At 38.2% G+C, this 14,907-nt stretch overlaps 1 protein-coding gene across 6 annotated transcripts in view; it reads right to left on the bottom strand.

Moving 5' to 3' along the window:
* Nucleotides 1-14,565, bottom strand: part of BRDT (bromodomain testis associated) — a 69,250-nt gene extending 54,685 nt beyond the window's left edge. Inside the window, exons 1-6 of one of the 6 annotated variants that reach the window (XM_019806886.2) lie at nt 14,435-14,565; nt 13,067-13,196; nt 12,869-12,972; nt 2,522-2,663; nt 2,095-2,334; nt 990-1,127 (exon numbers count right to left, since the gene is read on the bottom strand). In XM_019806886.2, the coding sequence (XP_019662445.2) occupies nt 990-1,127; nt 2,095-2,283 (327 nt within the window). In that variant the 5' untranslated portion in view covers nt 2,284-2,334; nt 2,522-2,663; nt 12,869-12,972; nt 13,067-13,196; nt 14,435-14,565. The remainder of the gene's footprint in view (nt 1-989; nt 1,128-2,094; nt 2,335-2,521; nt 2,664-12,868; nt 12,973-13,066; nt 13,197-14,434) is intronic. The other 5 variants (XM_034653893.1, XM_034653890.1, XM_034653889.1 and 2 more) reach the window with 5 other exon arrangements.
* Nucleotides 14,566-14,907: the final 342 nt, after the last annotated feature.

Below are 14,907 nucleotides of genomic sequence, written 5' to 3'. Positions count from 1 at the left end.
CCCCCCCCCCCCCAGTTTTTAAATCTTAACTATGCGAAGAAGTCTTTGGCTTGCTTTATTCACTACTGATAAAAAACTAAGTAGATTACAAAGCAAAAGCCTAAAGCAGAGAACACTTACTTTGAAGTTAGGTACTAATAGGAAAATTACTGAACTTCATTTTAAAATGTTAAATGTAAAAGTACACTTGAAATTGTTAAATTAAAATGTAGTTGCCAATGGTACTTTCAGAATACCATTAGTTCTCATTTTTAAAGAAAATCATATTGGCTTAGAGTCTTAAATTTAAGATGGCACTGATAGTTTGGGAACCAAAATTTCTATTACATTTCAGCATCATCAGTGATTTTGAATAATCAGGATATAAGTTTAATTTTTAGATACAGAACAGCTTAAAAGAATGCAGTACTCTGGGAAACAGGAATACTATATGGAGAAAAAAATGAATACACAAGTCCAGTTTTATAGGATGAAAGCAAAAGTGAAGATTAAGTTCAAATGTCCACATATATCATCAGACAAACCAAAGCATTAACACAAAGGTAAATACTACTACCAGAATATAACAGAGACTGTGTCACATCTTTAAGTTAACTTGTTATGAAGTTTAGATGTATAATTTGTCTGAATTCATACCATGAACATTTAACCAAGATTAGTATAGAATAAAGTTTACCATCTACAATTAAAATTGCAGAAGTATGGTAGAGAACATTTTGAAACAATACTTACAGAAACCATTTTTTAAAACATATTTCATTTTTTAAAACATAACAAAGCATTACAGCTACTCAGGCAAAATAACAGCAAATAGATTAAATAAACAGATATGTGAAAATTATGAAATCTAGTAAAAAATAAACATTATCCTTAAAAATATGCAAAAATATCCAAATCAAGACTTGAAATGCGAAATCAGCACACTTTTTATACACATCTTCTTTAAGTAAGAGCAAAGAATTACCATCTATAACATAAGGCTTACATACCTTGTTGTATAAATAACAATTTGAGAACATTATGTTGAAGTCTGCTATACATTCTGAAGCCTTCACATAATATTTATGTTCTAAGCGCTTCTTAATTGTATTTAAATCCATTGGGGTCTTTATAATGGTATAATAATCCTACAGTTTTTAAGAGGAAATTCTAAATGTTAGTAGTAAGAAAAAATTCACTGCAACTGTTGGTACACAAAGAAATTTAAGAAGCTATATACATGTAACTAGATTACCTTAAAAAAGCCATAATTTGGAAACTGAAACTTTTGTACTGAGAAACAAAGCTGACTGCCATGGCATTTTTTTCAGAGAAAAAATAACAAAAGAATAACAGAAACAAGAATGTAAGAGTAGAACTATCTGGGAAAATAAAAAGTGAAGGGCATGGAGAAGAAAAACGTACAATTTATGGAGTCTGACAGATCCAGAGTATAATCCCAGAGCCATGGTTCACTAACTATGCAACAAATTACTTAACCATTCCGCTATCAGATGGCTGAAAATACCTAAGAGAAGACCTAAAGCTGAATTCTGTATAGGATGCACCTAAGACTACCAAGAAGTGTCACAAGCAACTTCATGAACGTGACGCTCATGACAACCTTGCACCAAAAGGTCAAGTGAGGGGCACCAGGGTGGCTCAGTCGGTTGGGCATCTGACTCTTCGTTTCAGTTCAGGTCATGATCCTGAGGTCATGAGATGGAGCCCCACCTGCATCAGACTCTGGGCTCAGGACAGAGTCTGTTGGAGATTCTCTTTCTCTCCCTCTCCCTCCACCCCCTCCCCTGCTCGTGCACACGCATTCTCTCTCTCTAAAGTAAATAGATAAATCTTAAAAAAAAAAAAAAAGGTCAGGCAACACATTCTATAACAAGAAAAACATGTACTATAATGTACCACACTGTTAAAATAAGAATTTCAATGCTCAGAAAAATGAGCATTGTTATTTAGGAAAAAATACTCATTGGAAAATTCTTCAGTGGTACAGAATAAATTAGAGGTCTTTATTAAATTAAATATATTTTATAATATTAAAGACTAATTTCTTTTGGAGATTCACTTTTATAAGTAATAATTTTAAGATATACTTACTGGCAACTTTAGTTTCACAGCATCCACAGGCTGTTGAAAAGGCCAGGAAAAACTATGCTTCCATAAAGCCTTCAGGACAACTTTCTGTAGATACTGCAGTTGATTTGTCAATCGCCCATTTTTCTTAGTATTTATATATTCTGGTGGTGGAGGGTTAACAATGGCTGTTTGTCGACTTGACAGAGACATCGTGAATAGGGTCAAATTCTGATATTACAATGTTGCCTATAAGTTCATGTCCTTAGAATCCAAAAACAAAACTGAGTTACCTTTAAAGTGCATTTAAAATGGTTTCCAAAATGGAAAAATGGTTTCTAAAATGGAACTAAAAAGTGTTAAAGAGTAATAATATATTTTATATCACATCATGATTAAGACTACAAAAAAGCCAAATGATAAATAAATACATTTGTAAACAAATACGAACCTCTTTCTGTATAAGTACTAAGAGTTGTTTCATTATGTATGCCTTAGTTTTGGATGAGTTAAGGTATTTCAAACTTGCACAGTATTTCTTCCGCCTTTCTAAAATACAAATTGAGATCTTAGCAGGAAAAGTCTATAAGTTTCTGGTAAAAAAGAAAAAATAGGAAATGTTAAACATAACCGTGGTATGTAGTTACCCTAAAATTAATTCAATGAAAGAATAAAAGCAAATTAAAGGATTTTTCTGGCTAATTTAAATAAAGTGATTTATTTATTTACATAAGGAGGCTCCACCCACAACATGGGGCTTGAACTCACGACACTGAGATCAAGGGTCACATGCTTTACCAACTGAGCCAGCCAGGCACCCCTAAATTGATTTACTTTAAAACCTAATTATTAGAAATATGACACATTAAAATGCTACTATTTAGTATATATTACTACATCTAAAATAATAAAACTTTGTATTTCAGGAAGACAGTATCTAACATTCCTAAACAGCATTATTAAAGGACAAAAGAGCAAAGGTACTACCAAGTATATCAGCAAAATGAAAAGTACAATTATTAAATAAATTGTCCATTTTTTGAGAAGCGTTATTTTATTTTAATTAAAATTTTTTTTTTGTTTGAGAGAGAGCACATAAGCAGGGGGAGCAGCAGAGGGAGAGGGAGAAGCAGGCTCCTGCTGAGCCCTGATGCAGGGCTTCATCCCAGAGTACCAACCTGAGTCGAAGGCAGACAGACGCTTAACTGACTGAGCCGCCCAGGTGCCCCTAGAACAGTGTTATATTTAGTCAGTGTATCTTTGTTTCCATTAAAGCAGTGTTAGTTCTCAACTGCATATTAACCAGTTTTGAATCTTTCTTTAAAAATGATGGTAGGGGTGCCTGGCATAGCAGTTAAGCGTCTGCCTTCGGCTCAGGGCGTGATCCTGGCGTTATGGGATCGAGCCCCACATCAGGCTCCTCCGCTATGAGCCTGCTTCTTCCTCTCCCACTCCCCCGCTTGTGTTCCCTCTCTCTCTGGCTGTCTCTATCTCTGTCAAATAAATAAATAAAATCTTTTAAAAAATAAATAAATAAAAATGATGGTAAAATACATAAAATTTACCCTCATAACCATTTTTTTTCTTTTTTTAAGTAGGCTCCACACCCAGCATGGAGCCCAACTCCAAGCTTCAACTCAAAAGCCTGAGATCAAGACCTGAGCTGAGACAGAGTCAGACACTTAATCAACTGAGCCACCCAGGTGCCCCATCATCTTTTTTTTCTTTTTTTTAAAGATTTTATTTATTTATTTGACAGAGACAGACAGCCAGTTAAAGAGGGAACACAAGCAGGGGGAGTGGGAGAGGAAGAAGCAGGACCCTAGCAGAGAACCCTGATGTGGGACTTGATCCCAGAACGCCGGGATCACGCCCTGAGCCGAAGGCAGACGCTTAACGACTGCGCTACCCAGGCGCCCCTATCATCTTAACCATTTTTAAGTGTATAGTTCAATAGTGGTAAGTATATTCATTTTTGAGCAACTAATCTCTAGAACTTTTTCATCTTGCAAAACTGAAACTCTATACCTATTAAATAACTCCTCATTCTTGCCTCTCCCCACCTCCTGGTAACCACCACTCTATCTTGTTTCTATGAATTTAACTACTCTGGGTATAAGTAGGATCATATAGTATTTTTCCTCTTGTGCCTGGTTTATCTTAGCATAATGTCCTCAAGATTAATCTATATTGTAGCATATGTCAAAATTTCCTTCATTTTATAAGGTTCAGTATTTCATTATATGTATATACCGTATCCATACATTCATCATGGACACTTGGTTAACTTCCACCTCTTGGCTACTGTGAATAGTGCTATAAACACGGATGTATAAATCTCTTTAAGACCCTACTTACAATTCTTATGGATACACCCCAGAAGTGCAGAACTGAGAATTGATGGGTCATATGGTAATTTTTTTGGGGGGGAATCCTGTACTGTTTTCCTCAGCACCTGTAACACTTTACGTTCCCACCAACAGTCTATAGTGTTCCAGTTTCACCCCATCCTCACAACACTTTTTACTTTCTGTTATTTAACAGCAGGCATTCTAATGGGTGTGAGGTACTATGTCATTTAAAAAAATACCAAGCTCAGTTCCCAATCTTTGGAGATAAGGCTTACAAATATGTTTGCTTTTTAAATTTCCCTGCTGCTTGTGATGTGTATCCAGGATTAAGAACCACACTAAAATGAATTAACTTGGAGGTGATTATCAATCTTGTAATTTATTGCACTTCCTTACACTCTTCTCATGTTACACAAACATGAACTAGAACTCTTAATGTCACTAAGAACAAAGGAGATATTCTAGTGTTGCAACTGAAACTGGTTCCTACTGTTTTGTATTTATTTAAAGTTAGTCTATCTTTGGAGTGTCCCAATCACTATACCCTCCCCTCCTTCACAAAGATAACCACTATGATAGGGGCGCCTGGGTGGCACAGTGGTTAAGTGTCTGCCTTCGGCTCAGGGCGTGATCCTGGCGTTATGGGATCAAGCCCCACATCAGGCTCCTCCGCTATGAGCCTGCTTCTTCCTCTCCCACTCCTCCTGCTTGTGTTCCCTCTCTCTCTGGCTGTCTCTCTGTCAAATAAATAAATAAAATCTTAAAAAAAAAAAAAGATAACCACTATGATAAATTCTACCCCCTTAAATAGTTGACTGTTTTTGACCTTTACATATAGTATTTACTATGTATTACACTTCATCTGGCCTTGCATCAGTATTACGTTTGTGAGATTTAACTATGTTTTATTTGTTCATCTTCATTGCTGTACAATATTCTATGATTGAACTATATACCACAATCCATTCCTCTTGGGACTTCTGGGTTGTTTCCAGTGTTTGTTTTTTGATTGACAAATAACGCTGCCATGAACATGCTTGTAGTGAACATGTGAATGCATTATGTTGAGTACAAATCCAGAAGTGAAAATGTTGGGTCACAGGTTACGTGTGTTCAACTTTAGTAGATACCAGTTTTCCAAAATATCCCAATTTATATGTACAACAGAGCTCTGAGAATCCTACTTACTCCACATCCTTGTCAATATTTGGTATTATCCATGTGTTCCATTTCAGCCATTCTGGTGAGTGTATAATGGGATCTCATCATGATTTTATTTGTATTTCACTGAGGATTCATGATATGAGACACTTTTTTAATGTCTACTGGTCACATGAATATCTTCTTTGTCAATTGCCTGTTGAAGAGTTCCTACCCATTTTACTATTGGGTTATCAGCTATTACCTTATTTTTAGCTCTTCATATAGTCTGAACACAAAACCTTTGTTGGGTGTTTCAAGTATCTTCTCCATGCTTTTCCTTCACAATCTCATTTTAAGTAGGCATTCTTATCCCCTCTCCCCAATGCTAATCCATCAGCTATTACTCTGCTTCACTACTACCATGTTTGTCTACTTGTTTACTGTCTCCCAATCCTCCCTCCCCCGATTCCCAGAATGTAAACTCAATGTCAGCAGGGACCTTGTTTGTACTGATCCAGGACAGACTGAGGTCTTGTTTGACTAATGTCTAGGACAGAGCCTACATAGGCTGAATTAAAGTGTTCAGATTCAGTTTTACGTTAAAGATACAGCAGATGTGACTTTTTTTTTTATATCTGGAGAAACAGGGAGAGAAATCAAGAATGTTTTACTTTTAGGGACACCTGGGTGGCTCAGTCAGTTAAGTGTCTGCCTTCAAGTCAGGTCATGGTCCTAGGGTCCTGAGATTGAGTCCTTGCTCAGCAGGGAGCCTGCTTCTCCCTCTGCCTGTGGCTCCCCCTGCTTGTATACTCGCTCTCTCTCCAACAAATAAATAAATAAAATCTTTTAAAAAAAGAATTTTTTACTTTTAAATTAGGACCCTTTGCTCAGGAATTTACCTTCAAAAAAATGAATTACTTAATGCCTATCAATTAAAAAAATGCGTTTTCCAAACCTCATCAAAACCTCAATTCCACTATACCCTTTCACAGAGGATCTCAGTTTACAAGAGAAACCCTTTAAAAATTAACTTCCCTTAAGCTTATTTCCTATTCTATATTTTAGAGCCTCCCTTCTTTTCCATGAAGATCTTTCCCCTTCTCCAGAATCCTATTATTTCATTAGTTATTCCTTTATTTCCATTATTGAATGTTTCTTTTTATTAGGTTTAGGAAGGCTTTCCTCTAAGGATTATACAATACATAATTATATTTCCTGCTCCTCCTAACACTATTTTCTACACTTATTTTTGTAATTAATTTCTCCTGATATCTGTCTGTAGATATGTTCTAGTCAGTGTCTTAAATTTTTTCCTTAAAAACACCTTTCCACACAAAAACCTGCACACAGATGTTTATAGCAGCTTTATTCAAAAATTGCCAACACTTTAAAGCAACCAAGATGTCCTTCAGTAAGAGGATTGATAAACTGCAACAGCATCCAGACAATGGAATATTATTCAGTGCTAAAAAGAAATCAACCATCAAGCCATGAAAAGACATGGAGGAATCTTAAACGCATATTATGCAAAAAAAAGCCAATCTGAAAAGTCTACATACTGTATGATTCCAACTATACGACATTCTGGAAAAGACAAAACTAAGGAGACCACAAAAAGGTCAATGGTTGCCAGGAGCTGGGAAGAGGGAAGAATAGAAAGATGGAGCACAGAGGATATTTAGGGCAGTGAAAAGACTTAGTATTAGATCATAACGATGGATATATGCCATTATACATTTGCCCAAACCCCTAGAATGTACAACCCCCAGAATGAACTCTAACACAAACTAAGGTCTTTGGGTGATAATAAGCTATCATGGTAGGTTCATCCACCATAACAAATGTACCACTCTGGTGGGAGCTGTTGATAAAGTGGGAGGACAGCATGTGTGGGAGTTGGTAAGTATATGGGAAATCTCTGTATCCTTCTCCCAGTTTTGCAGTGAACCTAAAACTGCTCTAAAAAATAAGGACTTCGGGGTGCCTGGGTGGTACAGTCGGTTGTGTCTGACTCTTGGTTTCTGCTCAGGTCATGATCACAGGTCATAAGATTGAGCCCCGTGTCAGGTTCTGCGCTCAGCACAGAGTCTGCTTAAGATTCTCTCCCCCGCTGCCTCACCCCCCAAAACAAATAAACAAGGACTTAAAGAAAACACCTTTCCTGCTACATGCCTATTTACATTAAAAAAAAACCCAACCAACCAACCTTGGGTGCAAAAATTTTTTTAAAGGTCAAATACATCTACCTACTTTCTCCAACCCCCTTCTGAAACTGCTTATCCAAAGATCACTAACACCTTGAAATATCACAAAGCCCTCACTTATCTTCCTCAATTATCTTCCCAGACTTCTCTGTAGTATTTAAAATGGCTACCAACTTTTTAAAAATTGTTCTCCTTCTTTATATCCCATATGTCCTTAGCTATTCATACAACTTCCTCATATGTCCCTTATATTTCAACCCTACTTGTCCTTGTTTTCTTGCTTTGGTACATTGATCAAACATCTGCACAAAATTAGTCAAATCCCAAAATCAGATTTTTGTAGTACCCATAAAATAATACTAACTAGTAAAAACTTAGAATAGTATGTATTGGGGGGCACTTGACCGGCTCAGTTGGTAGAGCATGCTACTCTTGACAGGGGTTGTGGGTTTAAGCCTCATGTAGCATATACAGATTATTTAAAAATAAAATCTAAAGGGGCACCTGGGTGGCTCAGTGAGTTAAGCATCTGCCTTCGGCTTAGGTCATGATTTCAGGGTCCTGGGATCGCCCCATGTTGGGATCTCTGCTCAGTGGGGAGTCTGCTTCTCCTCTCCCTCTGCCCCTCCCCCTGCTTATGTTCACTCTCTCAAATAAATAATAAATTTTAAAAATCTAAAAAATAGGGGCACCTGGGTGGCTCAATCGTTAAGCTCAGGGTGTGATCCCGGCGTTCTGGGATCGAGCCCCACATCAGGCTCCTCCGCTGGAAGCCTGCTTCTTCCTCTCCCACTCCCCCTGCTTGTGTTCCCTCTCTCACTGGCTGTCTCTCTCTCTGTGTGTCAAATAAATAAATAAATAATCTTTTGTAAAAAAATCTAATAAATAAATAAATAAAGGGGAGCCTGGGTGGCTCAGTTGGTTCAGTGTCTGGCTCTTGATTTTGGCTCTGGTGATGATTTCGGATTTTGAGATTGAGCCCCGAGACAGGCTCTGTGCCCAGCACAGAGTCTGCCTGTCCCTCTTCCTCCCCTCCCCCACCCTATGCCCACACACTCTCACTCTCAAATAAATAAAGTCTTCTTAAATACAATATACACAGTACCTAAAAAGGCTTTTGGCCAAAAATATGTAACAAGATTTTCATGTAACAGAAAATTAAAGGGCTAGAGCTGCACTGTCCAATATGACGGGCTCTAGCCACATAGAACTATTTAACTTTAAATTAACCAAAATTACCAAAAATCAAAAACCCATCCACATTGACTACTGCATGGGACAGTGCAGCTATAGAGCACTGCCATCACTGCAGAAAAGTTCTGTGGGACAGTGCTAGAAAAAATGAAACAAAACCGTAAGAAAACAGACAGATGTAGAATATATAATATCCTATAAAACAAATGACCTAAAACAGGTAAAAAAAAAAAAAAAAAAGATATAAGACCACAAATGGCCTATCTTTTATAAAAAGATTATAAAAGAAAATGTGGAATAACTGCTCTGAATTAAGACTTAACTGAATTTATCATCCTAGATCAAATCTTGGTTTGAGATCAGTTATTAAAGACATTTTGTGGACAACTAGGGAAGTTTAGGGAATTGTTCATTTTGACAGGTGTGAGAATACATTACTAAAGGTATGAGAATAGTATGGTGATTATGTAAGAAAAAGATGTTTAAATGTATGCTCAAAAAATTTGATGTCAATGGTGACATCTATAAAACAGGTTTTAAATGGTTTAGGAGAAAAACCTATATACACAGTAAACATGGCAAAATATTGACAACTGTTGGAAGATATATAGATCTTTGTATCTTTTTCTATATGTTAAGAATTTTAAGCAACGAACTTATGGTACATTGGGGTTGAGGGCTGTAGATGGACTGACCATGAACAAGAGCTGTGATAATTATCACTGGGCACAAAAAAAAAAAAGTTAGTATTTGATAATCTGGTAACAATCTCAGGAGTATGCCCTGCATTCTTTGGCTAGAGCCCCTGGATACTAGTGTGAGGTGAAGCTCTCTAGTTCAGCAATAGAGGATTAGGAATTGCCCTCTTCATAAAATATTCTTTGTAATTACCCCAGTCTTTCTGTTCAACGAAATCTTGTTTCTTATTTAAAAACTTTTTTAAAAAGGAGTTTATGTGGCTTTTTATACTTGGTAAATTTCTATGTTAGTTGCCACCATTTTACTTTCTCTAAAGTCTTTCTTTTGTTATTTTTAACTCTTGTTCTTCACTATTAGAAAATGTTAATAAAACAGAAAATGCCAGCATAATGCTTCAGCAACACACCCCTCAAAAGATTTTCACCTTATTTGACATAATGGTGGGTCATAATCAGCTGAAAAGTGTCAGACTTTGTCATTCATTTAAGTGGACTGGTTACTTCAAGGTTTTCTCTAAAATAACTTACTTATACTCCAACATGATTAAATTATGGAGTTACAAGTATACAGGCAAATATACATAACTGGTAGCCTATCCTGTCTCTGTGAAAGTCCACTGTTGTTCTGAATGTTTATGGTGAGTTGTCATTTTATTGTTACTTTTGCTTTCACACACTTTTTTTTTAAATGTTTTTTTATTATATATGTTAGTCACCATTACAGTACATCCCCAGTTTCCGATGTAAAGTTTAATGATTCATTAGTTGAATATAACACCCAGTGCACCATGCAATACGTGCCCTCCTTACTACCCATCACCGGTCTATCCCATTCCCCCACCCCCCTCCCCTCTGAGGCCCTCAGTTTCACACACTTTTTACCCGTGGATACATTTCTACAAAGAAAGATAGCATGGGCAGATAAAATAAATCTAATGTTGATAAGAATTCAATGTTATAAACAACCACCACTAATAATTGTTCAATGTACCATAAATTAGGAAAAGTTCTGGTTTACTTTGATGAAGATAATCACATAATTAGCATCACCATGCCATATCATCCTATGGTTTCATGAGCAAATTGACTGAAAATCATATCTGTTTTGCCCACTCAATAGTTCTTCATAAAATAATCTTTTGCATTCTGGAGAAATTCTTAAAGATGAAATATTATTTATAGACTTGATAAAAATTAAGTATATTTGAATTTTAATATTAATGTAGTATGAATGGTATATAACAAAGCTTCCTTTCTCATTCTTTGTTTTTTTTTTTAAGATTTTATTTTTTAGAGAGAGAGGCAGAGGGAAAGGGAGACAGACAGAATCTTAAGCAGGCTCCACGCTCACCCTGGAGCCGGACATGGGGCTTGATCCGATGGCCCCGAGATCATGACCTGAGCTGAAACCAAGATGGAATGCTTAATCAACTGAGCCACCCAATCACCCCTCCTTTCTCATTCTTGTCCCCCAGCCAACTAGGACCCCTCTTAACTGTTAGCAATTTTTTATTTCTCTTTTTTGTTAATAATTTCTTGTGCATCTTTTTAGAAATGGTGTTTTTTACACTTAATTCATATGAGAAATTGTCCCAGGGCAGCCCCCTCTATTTTTAATGGCTGTCTAATATATCATCTTATGAACGCGGACATACAGATATTAAATACAATGTTGCAACAAATATCCTCAAAAATACATCACTGCATACATAGCCAATACCTATTGGATATATATTTTTTTTTGGCCAGGCCTACTGGATATATTTCTATTAATTTCTGGGACAGTGCTTTTAAATGTTGCTACACATGTAATTGCTCTCCATAGGTTATTCTAATTTATTGCCCTACCAACAGTGTACAAGAGTAAAAATTTAAACTTCTAAGAAAAAGGGGCACCTGGGTGGCACAGCGGTTAAGCGCCTGCCTTCGGCTCAGGGCGTGATCCCGGCGTTATGGGATCGAGCCCCACATCAGGCTCCTCCACTATGAGCCTGCTTCTTCCTCTCCCACTCCCCCTGCTTGTGTTCCCTCTCTCTCGCTGGCTGTCTCTATCTCTGTCGAATAAATAAAAAAAACAAAAACAAAACAAAAAAAAACTTCTAAGAAAAAAGTCTTTGAAATAGTTGTGAATATTTCAGTCATCCCTGACAAATACTTATAAAGATTTCTGTAAAATGCACACACAAGCAAAAACATGTTTTCTAAAATGTTACAAGAAACGTACAAATTCACTTTTAATTCAATGCACACAAAGACATATCAGGAAGACTAATCTCTTTGGCAGAGGTTTCACCCTTCCAAAAACACCAAGACCAACCAATTTCTTGAGTTTGCCAGGAAAAAAAATGTTTATATAAGTCCTCTATTATTAACTCAGTGATGCAAGTATTAAATTGTATTGCCCCACATACTGAAGTTTCAAGGAAACTTGAGCTGATTAAGAAACAAAAATGTAAATTAACATATCTTGAGCCTAGAGGCTTTAGAGAGTTGAATTTTGAGGTTCTGAATGAAGATTGTTAAAAGATATTTTCCATCATTTCAATAAATGGAAGAGAATAAGTTATTCAGCTATGTGGTGGCACTTCCGGTTGAACTTAAATAGATCTCACACATGCAGGGAAGCAGTACAGCATAGAATTAAAGAGTTTGGATTCTCGGGGTGCCTGGGTAGCTCAGTCAGTTAAGCATCTGACTTAGGCTCAGGCTGTGATCCTGGGATGGAGTCCTCCATCAGGCTCCCTGCTCAGTGGGGAGCTGCTTCTCCCTTTGCCCCTACCCCTGCTTGTGTGCTTCCACATGCACACACACACTCTCTCTCTCAAATAAATAAAATCTTTCAAAAAAAAAAAAGTATGGATTCTGAACACCAGATAGTTCTAGTGCTCAGAAAGGTCAAAAGCAATCCAACCAGTGTGAGCTCAAATACTCCAAATCCTGCATCATCAAACAAGCTGTCGCCAATTCAAGGGAGAAAATGGTTTCTTCAAAATAAAATCAGGCTTCACTTAAAGTCAAACAGATCATTTCTAGAAAATGTATATTCTTCACAATGATTCAATCTTCTCATCTACTCCTCCCTTCAGTCTAAGAATGGGACACCCTCACTGTCTAGAATTCCTTTCCCAGGTACTCTATACTCTAGATAAGGAGATAAAAAAGGTCCATCTCTCTTGCCTATATTGTCAACATTTCTATACTAGCTTACCCTCCATATACACTTTCTCAAGTCTCCTTAAAAATTCTTCTCTTGATCCTATCGTCTCCTTGTAGCCTCAGTCTTCCCTCTTCTGTACCTCACACCGGAGCATCCTAAAAAATGACATTGTCTTTACACCCCACCTCACAATCAACTTTTTCCCTGCCATTCCTCTGACAGCCCACTTACACTAAGGCTAATACTTACCATACTTAGTTGTTAAATGGATTCTTTTGAGTCTTATCTCACTTGACCTCTCAGCAACTTCTATCAGTAGACTATCATGACTCTCTTGAAACTCTTCTCTGGTTTCCAGGATACCGCTTTTTTCCAGATTCTATTTGTTCATTTATTACATACTTATAAAGCACCTACAATGGTGCCAAGCACTGAACTAGGAATTGGGGGGTACAATCTCTTTATATAGACTTATAAATAGGTAATTACAACAGGAGACATATAATTACTGCTTTGACAGAGATAGGAACAGGGTGCTAAGAGAGTCAATAGGAAGTTCAGAGGCTATCTCCTTCATAATCTCATCTTCTGCTAATCCATTAATATCCCTCAGGGTTCTTCCTTTGATTTTTTCTTTAACTCCATCAACCCACTCCCTGACTGTGGAATATAAATTTACATTTTCTTAATACTTAGGGTATTCCTATTTTCTATCCCCCAAACCACTTTTTTTTTCATTCAATCACTTGTTAACTCCCACCTCAACTGACACAACAGTGAGGTTTTGATTTTTGTTTAGTAATTTGCAATCACACTGTTCAACCCACTGCTGTTCACGATACACACATATATAGACCCCTTCCTTCTCATTAGACATAAATGTTGCTACTATCCCAATTCCCAACACTGTGCCAGCCACACTCAAAAATTTGCAGTTCTTCACTGTCCCACCCTACTTTGTGCTCACACGTGTCCACACTTTCGGAAAATTTTCTCTGGCTTACCAGAGCTCCTCCTGTCACTCTTTAGACTAACTTCTATTTGGCTTTCAAGACCCAGCTCAGTTATCCCCTCTACCCCAGAGGCCTCCCCCACCCCCTTCCACCCACCTGGATCCTTCCTACGAGTCCCAAAGTGTGATGTAAATACTTCATCTGAATTCTTAACCTAAGCCACCACCTTGAATACATGTCCAGGTTCTGCAGAACCCAGCAGAGGGTTAGGCATGTTCCAAGAGCTTAATAATGTTAGTTAAATAAATCAAGAGTGGGAATGTCCCTGTCCCAAATGATGATACCCAGAAAAAAACAACAAAAATGCCAGCTACAGCTAAAGCTCCGTACTTTCTCCTGCAGTCCCCAAACTACCGTACATACAGAGATCCACCAAACCTAGACCCAAGAAAACCACAAAGGCAGTGATGTTTTTCAAGATGGGGAGCAGGCAGCTGTATAACTGGAACCTCACGTCCTCGCCCCAACCTCATTCTTCCCACCCCTTCCTGGCAAGAAACCCCCAAGCATTTAAGTAAGAGAAAAGCCCAAAAACATGTTAAAAGGGTCCACTGGGGCAACAAGCTTGCAGTTTGAGGCCAAAGGACAGCAACTGGCAGCTCACCTGGGCAGCTAGGCACACACGGGGATGGACTCCCCAACTGCTCGCCGGTTGCAGTGTTGATGGGGGAGGGGAGAAGAGGGAAAAAAACGGTTCTTTCCGCTCAGCGTCGCACCGAGGACCCGGATCCCAAAGCAGTAGTCCACGCAGAGGCTGTGTCACGTCGTGCGTAAAAGGCCTTATCGGATCGTTCCCACCAGCTTGCACAAGATGAATTGGTGTGAGGCCGCAGGTCTTCGCCAACCGTCGCAGCCAGCTCTCGTCCTAATGGCGGCTGCCGCTAGCGGGCAGCAACAGGCGCCTTTATGGGAGACCGGCGGCGGGCAGCCTGCCCATTGGCCTGAGCGTGTCACGTGGCCAAGCCCGGAGCCGGCGGCCGCGAAGGTGCCTGAGGTCTCAGCAGGGCTACCAGGGCTTGGGCCGGGGTTGGTCTTTCACCGGGTGAGTGCCCTGTTGTGGAGCCGTTACTGAATGCC

The sequence above is a fragment of the Ailuropoda melanoleuca genome, chromosome 2, assembly GCF_002007445.2.
Source record: "Ailuropoda melanoleuca isolate Jingjing chromosome 2, ASM200744v2, whole genome shotgun sequence".
Lineage (NCBI taxonomy): Eukaryota > Metazoa > Chordata > Mammalia > Carnivora > Ursidae > Ailuropoda > Ailuropoda melanoleuca.
This window is presented reverse-complemented; position numbering and strand designations above follow the sequence as displayed.